The 8992-nt window shown below is 32.3% G+C and overlaps 1 protein-coding gene across 1 annotated transcript; it reads left to right on the forward strand.

Moving 5' to 3' along the window:
* The first annotated feature begins 607 nt into the window (after positions 1–607).
* LOC131633865 (proteasome subunit beta type-7-B-like) lies at positions 608–7617 on the forward strand. Its single transcript, XM_058904544.1, has 9 exons — positions 608–762; positions 1076–1236; positions 1909–2050; positions 2220–2316; positions 2397–2466; positions 2565–2669; positions 3962–4060; positions 4152–4239; positions 7410–7617. Exons 2-9 carry the CDS (start codon positions 1096–1098, stop codon positions 7481–7483), a joined length of 816 nt encoding a protein of 271 aa, XP_058760527.1. The 5' UTR covers positions 608–762; positions 1076–1095; the 3' UTR covers positions 7484–7617.
* Positions 7618–8992: the final 1375 nt, after the last annotated feature.

Raw genomic sequence — 8992 nt, forward strand, 5'->3', positions numbered from 1 at the left:
GACAACCTGAATGCGGATCGTACCATGGTCCACGTGGCGCTCAATAGGAATTTTATTATTATCGTTAATGTATTTTGTGTTGTTTTTAATTTTAATGTACCTTTTTAATTATGATTAATGGCTAATGTATTTGGTAATTTTTATTTTATTTTTAATTTATTGATATTATTTTTCTAAACTAAAAAAAAAAGAAGTAAAAAAATAATATAAAAAAATTGAAAAAAAAAGGGGTGTTGTCGCTGGGGGGTGGCGACAACACCTGAAATTGTGAACGTCTTCGCCAGGCCCACTGACGACTGTATTGTGGGTTTAGTGTTGTCGCCACCCCCTGGCGACAACGTGTTATTTAAAAAAAAAAACATTTTGGTAATTTTTTTGAAAAACTTGTTATTTTTGAATTTTTTAAAAAAAATATGGATATTCAAAAAAAAAATTCACAAAAGTCATCATTTATATAAAAATTACATAAAATGATAAAAGAATATATTTTAAAGTCATCGTTTAAAAACTAGTCTTATATCGTTTCCAAACTAGTTTTATATTTATATACTAAAATAAAAATTACATAAAATTCATATTTAATATCAATAATACACTCCACATATAAAAAATTACATAATATTTCCAAAAATTTTCTACACACACTATTCTTGAGAAATACGAAAAGCAACAAGTATCATATACTACTAGTAAAACCCTTGAACCAAGTTCGATACTCCCATTACAGCTTATCGGATTCATTCACATCTTCATCTTCCTCCGGTGAGTCCTTTCTCTCGCTCTATTCTCTGTAAAACCCTTCCCCCTCAGTTTCCGCTTTGGATCTCTGTTTCCACATTTTCAATTGCCAGATCTCAAACCCTAATTTCTCGATTTCCTCATTTTTAATTGTTTCTAACTTCTCCAGTTCCAGATTATATCTGATTAAGTAGTTTTGTATTGCTTAACGAGTTCACTAATCTGTGATTCTGCGTTACATTGTATCGATTTTTATGCTAATTTATGTGTTGCATAATGATTGTGAAGCATTTGAAAATGGCTTGATTTTGTTAACAGTTATTATTTTTGATTTCAGGATCTGTTCAAGTTTTGGGAATGACTAAGTCGTTGGATGTTCCTCCTAAGGGCGGGTTCAGTTTCGATCTCTGCAGAAGAAATGATATGCTGGAAAAGAAGGGTCTCAAACCCCCTTCTTATTTGAAGACTGGAACCACTATTGTTGGTTTAGTTTTCCAGGTCTGAATGATAATGCTTTTAATCTAATTTCTGTTTATGTTGTTTTCTCAAGTATTTGTTTTCACTCGTTTGCTTGCATCTTTATCTTGAGTTTAGTCCTCATTGGGTTGATGGATCCAAAGACTTAATGCGGAATTTAGTCTTAGATTAGACTCTAGAGTGACTTGAAATATGCTTTTGCTAATTTCTTGTCTGGCATAGCACTCTAAGGATTCTGTGTATGTCAAGGAAAGTTAAGCAAATTTAGGTATTAGTGGCAAGGAGGATTTGCTTATGTTATGATGATAATGCAATGATTGGTTCCAGCGGTTGAAAATATTTCACAAAATCTTTTTGGACTCAATTACTAGCTGTGAAGTACTCATTTATTAGCCAACTTTGTGTCATCTAGCTTGGGAACTTTCCATTTGGTTATGTTTGTTTTTATAATACTAAAGCTGAGGTTCATTGTACACTTTTTGCTTCATAAATTTGAGATTGAGTTCCTCTGTTTAGTGGTTGTTTATTTTTATGAAATGGTCAACAAATACAGAGTTGTACAATGGCATCTATACTCTTCACGACTTTCCCTGGAACTGTCACTCATTTCACATGCTTTATTGTTACTGTGTACTTATTTTAATTTGTGTGGTTTTTGAATGTTAACGTTTTCCACAAATAAATTTGCCTCAGGATGGTATCATTCTTGGAGCAGATACCAGGGCAACTGAAGGACCCATTGTCGCTGATAAAAATTGTGAGAAGATTCATTATATGGCTCCTAACATATATTGTTGTGGAGCAGGCACTGCTGCTGATACAGAGGCAGTAACAGGTATCTTTAATAATGCATACTTGTTGCACATTTTTATTTTATCCTGTATACAATTTTGCGTATGATTAGTCTTTAGGTTTCATTTTTTTTGAAAGCTTGGTATCCGGCCTTGGTTTCATCTTGTTTATATAGTAAAACCATTGAAAATGAGATGTGTTATTTATTGCAGACATGGTTAGCTCACAGCTGCAACTACATCGCTATCATACTGGAAGAGAATCAAGAGTTGTTACCGCACTGACTCTTCTTAAGAGACACCTTTTCAAGTTGAGTTTCAGAACTTCTGTTTTAAGCGATTTTACTCCTTGTATTGACCACTGATTCTGACACTTCAAAATATGTGCAGTTACCAAGGTCATGTCTCAGCTGCATTAGTTCTTGGTGGGGTTGACATCACTGGACCACATTTACATACTGTTAGTTCATTGTTTAAACTTTCCCTTAATATTTAAAATTTTAATATTTGGAATTCACAACTGGATTTCTCATGACTATTTGTATTCATCTTTTGCAGATCTATCCACATGGGTCAACTGACACCCTTCCATTTGCTACGATGGGATCTGGTTCTCTTGCTGCAATGTCTGTATTTGAGTCTAAATACAAGGAAAGCTTGAGTGTAAGTAAACATATTAAGGAAAAATATACGCCTGCTTCAGTTCTGCTCTTTATTAATAACTATATTGCATCAACAGTGTACTGTATAAAAAACAAAGAGCTCCCATCCGATTCAAACTTTTTATTGCACTCCTATTTAGGGCCATTCATATCCTATCCAATACTATCTGCAACAACCAAACCTAAACGCCAAAAATCAAACAAACTGAAAAATTGAAAATTCCCCAAATCAAGTTTTTTTTGGCGGATTGGATCAATTTTTTGTTCCTATGATGCAAACCGCTTCAATCCAAACCTAAAAATTAATAAGTTGTACTATTGATACATGTTACATAATCATTTACCCACAATTATCATACTAAATGAGTGGTCATAATGTATTTATCTACCATTTTTTTTTCCGGTTTTTTATGGTCATAAAAATAAATTTCTTAAAAAATACTAAGCAAAATACGTTAGATCATAGCCTAAACTGAAAACAGTCCAATCCAAACTGAAATAAATGGGGTCATATCTGATCATATTTAATTTTAAAATCAAACTAGTTTTATGTTCTAATATCAAAATCAAAGGGATTGTATCAGATACTTTCCCCCCTCTAAACCAGTCCAATCCAATTTCAAACATCCTTACTTCCAATAATTAGATGAAGAAAAATCAATAATGAAAAGCAACAGATAAAGTGCTGTGTAAAATTAGTGGAGATTGCTAGTAGTCTCCTTGGGCAGTTTTATTATTGTTGTGGATATTGATTATGTGGAAGGACACCCTTTAATATTCTATCAAATTTTATGTTGATTATGTGGAAGGACACCCTTTAATATTCTATCAAATTTTGTTTTATTTACATTTTCATTCATTTTTATAGGATGAAATGAAACTAATATTGATCAAGTGTCTATATATAAAGATGTACTCCCTCGAACTTGAATACAAACAAAATTTAACTGATTTATATAATGTCATTATTCCAAAATTATCCTTTACCTAATTCAAGGCAAGTGAAATGTGAGATGCCTCTACATTAAGTACCATTAAGGGTAGTTTAAGAAATGCATTTCATTATTTTTTGTATACGAACGAATTTATGAAAATTAAATTAAACTTGACTAACATAGTGTCCTTAATCTTTGTGTAGTAGTTTAATTTTGCTTCTAATTTAGTCCGGAGGGAATACATTGTAATTGTTGTAAATTGTAGTTGATGCTGATGGTGTTTGCAACTTCAATCATGTCTTGATATTACAATTCAATAGAAATTTTCATTTTCTTTGAACATTTTGATCTGGTGCAGAGGGACGAAGGCGTTAAGATAGTTGTTGAGGCGATATGTGCTGGTATATTTAATGACTTGGGAAGTGGAAGTAATGTTGATGTTTGTGTGATAACCAAGGTTAGGTCCTTGGTGCCAAATCTTACAAGTTGTTTTGAAGGGATGCATATAATTCTAATTTGTGTACTTATTCTTCATTAATTCTGCGCAGGGACATAAGGAATATCTAAGGAATCACCTCCAGCCAAATCCCCGTACTTTTGTCAATCCAAGAGGCTTTACCTTCTCCAAAAAGACTGGTTTGTTGCAAACTTTACTTATTTTACACTTGAGTCTACCATAACCTGTTACAGAGACAATTGTCAATATTGAGAGTGAATATAGTGTGCACTATATACATACGTGCTTTATGGTGCATAGTATGGTGCAGTATGAAAACCGCAACACCATCTAAGTTTTGCTATTGCAGTTTCTGCCAGCTGATGCTGTGACAAATAGCAGAAAAAAAGTGAACTTAAAAGATTTTTAAAAAAAATAGAAATGAAGTATCTGCTTGTGTGCCAAACATGACCGACTACTCTATTCATCGTAATACATAAATGAAACGCCTCTAACTGTTGAATATATTAGATTAAATATGTTGTAACTTACTCGTTAACATATAATTTTAAATAGTACCTCGAAAGAAAATTATCTTATTATTGGTTTCTTCTGAAACAACCCCTCTATAGATTTAAAAAAATAATAGAAGTGAAAAATTAATTTGAATGAGAATGGAATAAATTTTTTAGATAAAAAATTTATATTTATATATATAATAATAATAATAATAATAATAATAATAATAATAATAATATGAATGTATATATAGATAAATTTGTAATATAATAATAATAATAATAATTATTATTATTATTATTATAAGATGCTTGTTGAGGAAATGAAAATAAGGGGTAGTTTTGGAAAGCACAGTGACTTTAACCAAGACACAATTTGCTAAATGAAAGGAAAGGAGAGAAAGAAACTTCTAGGCCATAGAGAGAACTAGAAAGAATAATTGGGAGTGGGATAAAGAAAAAATAGTGGCATATGTGATGTTGCCAACGAAAGAGTTTTACTTCAGAGAAGCAATGAGTTGAGGGAAATTTTTTCGGTACCAAAAAAAGGGAAGCTTTTGGAGGAAAAAATTGGTTTCACGCTGTTGTGGGATCAAAGAAGAATCCATAAAAAAATTAAGGGCTTGAGAGAATAATCATGCAAAATAAAGGAAGAGGGTTGTGATGTGGTGTTCTGAAGGAGGAGACAATGAATATTAGAGTGTTTTTATAAATTGTAATGGGGAAAAAGCTCCAGTATGCAATTTTAGAAGTTCAACCAAATAGACATACCAGAAGACTTGCTGTAGATAAAAATAGAAGAGATGGATCACATTTACTAGATGTGAATCTGAGTGAGTAGAGAGAATTTTTCAGCCTTTTTAAAACAGGCATTGAGAGCATCTGTCAGGCCATAAAGTGGCTTGTAAAATCTGCAGACTGGACTTTTATTTGCTGCTTTAAACCATTGGGGCTGCTCCAATTATCCTCTCATCCATCTAAAACTACATTTGGTAAAGCGTTATTCACATCGTTTGGCTTAGAGGTCAACTGTGAGAAAGAGAGCTGAAGTGATGATGATTCCTAGGTTTAATTACAAGGGGAATTTTCTGTATGATCAAACCTTGTCTGTTGGTGAAACCCTTTTGCTACCTTGCTGGCTTTGCACTTGATTATCTCGCATATTTGTCCTACTTAAAAGAAGTCACATCTCTTTTTGCTATTTTTCATCTAATACTAACTGTATCATTTTCATCCACCAAGTTCTCATCACCCAAAACTACTTAGCTTTTTAGTCCAGTATCAAGAGACAACTTTGCCAATTCAAGAAGTCCACCGTGATCATCAAGCAAATTGTTCACATCTCATTTAGTATATCACGTTTCTTCAAATAATGAATAAAACCATACAACAACAACGACTAAGCCTTATCCCACTAGGTGGGGTCGGCTACATGGATCAACTTTCGCCATAATGTTCTATCAGGGACCATGCTTCTATCAAAATCGTTTATCTCAAGATCTTTCTTAATAACTTCTCTTATAGTTTTTCTGGGTCTTCCTCGAAGAATGTTGTATTATAACTTTATTGCATATGAAGAAACATTTTATTCCTTTATTTTGGGGCATGTGTCATGTCAGCAAAGAGGATACAGCACATAATTATTATTGTGGGAAGGGAACTCATATATTCTTGAGTAGAATAAAGGGGAAAAAGAGCGAACTGTCTATTTATGGTACTGATATAATCTATCAGTATTGGAAGGTGGTATGTTCCTGATCTACCCAAATATCCAGGACCCACTCAGAGAGATAGAGAGTGGGTTGGTTATAATGTGGAGTTGGATTCTAGGAGTTCAGTTACAGGGAAGGAAAATATATTTGTGGCTGAGAGTGTAGTGTAAGTCATACTGGTTAATTGCTAAGAGTTTATTAGGAGAATATTTCCATGGTAGGAGCCTCAAATTCTGGACTATCCTTTACTTTCTGTAAGAGCCATTGTGCTCCTTAAGTCCATATACACTCATCCATCTAAAACACCATTTAGGAAAGTGATATTCACATCCATTTGGCTTGTAGGTCAACTGCGAGAAAGAGAGCTGAAGTAAGGATGATTCTGACAGTAGTAGGTTTATATAGAGGGGAATTTTTGCGTGTAATCAAACCTTGGCCACAGTAAATCCTATTGCTACTAAGCAGCTTTTGTACTTGTTTTTTCTCCATTATTTGTCCTATTTAAAAGAAGTCATGGCTCTTTTTGCTATTAATCATCTAGAGACAAGTCAAGGTTGCACAAAGTCAAATTTCTTTTTGGAGATACCGATTACTATAATTCCACTTATGAAGAACCATGTTGTATAATAACTTTTTTGCATATGAAGAGCCATTTTGTTTCTTGTAGAGGGGCATAATAAGTCCATGGCAGAAAAAATGATAGCACATAATTAGTGTCGTGGGAAGGGGAAACCATTTAATGTTAAGTAGAAGAAAGTTGAAAAAGAATGAGCAGTCCACTTATGGCACTTATATAATCTATGAGAATTGGAAGGTCTGGTTGTGAACATGTTTAGTAGGCTACCCAATTATTTCATCTGGTTCCATTCACATTGAAAGAGTGTAGCCCAATACAAGGAGGCTAATTGAACTTAACCATATGTATGTGGAAGAGTCTTTTATAGTTTAGCATGGATGATATACATGCATGCCATTATTTAAATTTAAACAAAATAGAATTCTACCGACTTTGAGAAGGTTATCAGTAATTGATAGTCCGATTCTTCTTCCCTACTTTACTTGTTGCTTAAACAAAATATCTAATATCTATATTTTTAATGTTAAAATAAATCTAATATTTTATGTTAACTTCTATTGCAGAGGTTCTCTCGACAAAGATTACTCCTTTGAAGGAGAAGGTTGAAGTAATTGAAGGAGATGCTATGGAAGAGTAGTAAAAATGGATGTTTCAAACTTGATTAGTGCAATGTCTGAAACTTGTGATGTTATAATTGTACTCTCATAAGCTTTTTTTTTTTACCTACAATGATTTTTACTTGTTAGATTATATGAACTATAAATTTCATCATTTGGAAGTTCTCTTTGTCATCTCATTTCTAGTTTTGGCTGTGAATGCTTGACAACTTAAAACAAAGTTAATTAAAACTTGCCTTGACATAACCTACAAGGGTTTGATTGGGGTCGGACCCATTATAGTTTTATTTTTTGATAGAAAGACTGGTTATAATTTAATTATAAATTACTTATTTTTAATATAATAAGTTTTGTAATATTAATTAAATATATAATAAGATCCATTTACAATGTAAAATGCAAGATTCAATGCAATATAAATCCATTTTATTGGCTTTCAAGTTTGATACTGCTAGTGCTGGATTCCAGTATTATTGTATCCCGTGCCTTTTACATTTCCTTTTAATTTCATATTTTATTCGGCTTCATTCCTCTCTTCATTCCCTGTTGGATATTCTTCTCTTCAATTAAGAGAGTGAAATTTTAGAGTTATTTTTTTTATTATATCCTTATTTATTTTCTCTTTTTAAATAAAAATTTCTTTAAAATGATACTTAAAAAAGAACGAGAAGAATATATAGCAATGTTATACGCGATAAAATTGTTGATGGTCAAAACTAAAAAGTAATCAAAAAGAGAAAAATTGTTAATGATCAAAACTAAAAAGTAATCAAAAAGAGAAAAATTGTTAATGATCAAAACTAAAAGTAATAAAAAAGAGTTAGAGAAGGATATCAGTAAACTCTCGTCCATTCATCTTTAGTTTTGAGTTGATCATTGTGGTTGTAAAATCTCTGGTTTATAGATTTATTTTTTCTTTATTTTATAAGCAGTGTAACATTAAAAAACATTGGAGGTGCTAAAAACTCGAATACAATAAGAGAAAAAAGAGAGGACACAACCCCAACCTTCCAACAAACCAAAACTAAATCAAATTAAAACAAGCCTATATCAATGCACCAATCCTCCCAAGATCCATTACACACCCTTGAAAAACACTAATAACCAATCTCAACAGATTAATTTAATCAAAGTTAAACCATCAAAGCAAGACACCACTAGACTATTGAAAATAACATCATTCTTACACTTCCACATAATCCAATAAAAAATTAAACCAAAAAACCAACCCAAATCTAAAGGAAACGCCGCTTTACAAGAAGAATCCAACCAAAGAAGATGTTCCAAAATAGAATCAACCGAAGGAACATTTACCAACCGGAGCAAAGTAAACAATTTATTCCACCACAACTTAGCAAACACACAACTAACAAAAAGGTGGTCTAAATCCTCTTAAACCTCTAAGCACAAAGGACAAAGCAACAAATTATTGTTAACTAAAATACCATGCTTTGACAATTTCGCCTTCATAGGAAGCTTATTCCAAATCAACCTCCAACCAAAAAGGTAAATCCTACTCGGAACTTTGG

The sequence above is a fragment of the Vicia villosa genome, unplaced genomic scaffold (assembly GCF_029867415.1).
Source record: "Vicia villosa cultivar HV-30 ecotype Madison, WI unplaced genomic scaffold, Vvil1.0 ctg.001183F_1_1, whole genome shotgun sequence".
NCBI classification, from domain to species: Eukaryota; Viridiplantae; Streptophyta; class Magnoliopsida; order Fabales; family Fabaceae; genus Vicia; species Vicia villosa.

Excerpts from the sequence above, each read along its gene's own strand:
- LOC131633865 (XM_058904544.1), top strand. The coding sequence starts at position 1,096 with ATGACTAAGTCGTTGGATGTTCCTCCTAAGGGCGGGTTCAGTTTCGAT. Across the intron at positions 2,051-2,219 it reads TGATACAGAGGCAGTAACAG|ACATGGTTAGCTCACAGCTG; the intron begins GTATCTTTAATA and ends TATTTATTGCAG. Across the intron at positions 4,240-7,409 it reads TACCTTCTCCAAAAAGACTG|AGGTTCTCTCGACAAAGATT; the intron begins GTTTGTTGCAAA and ends CTTCTATTGCAG.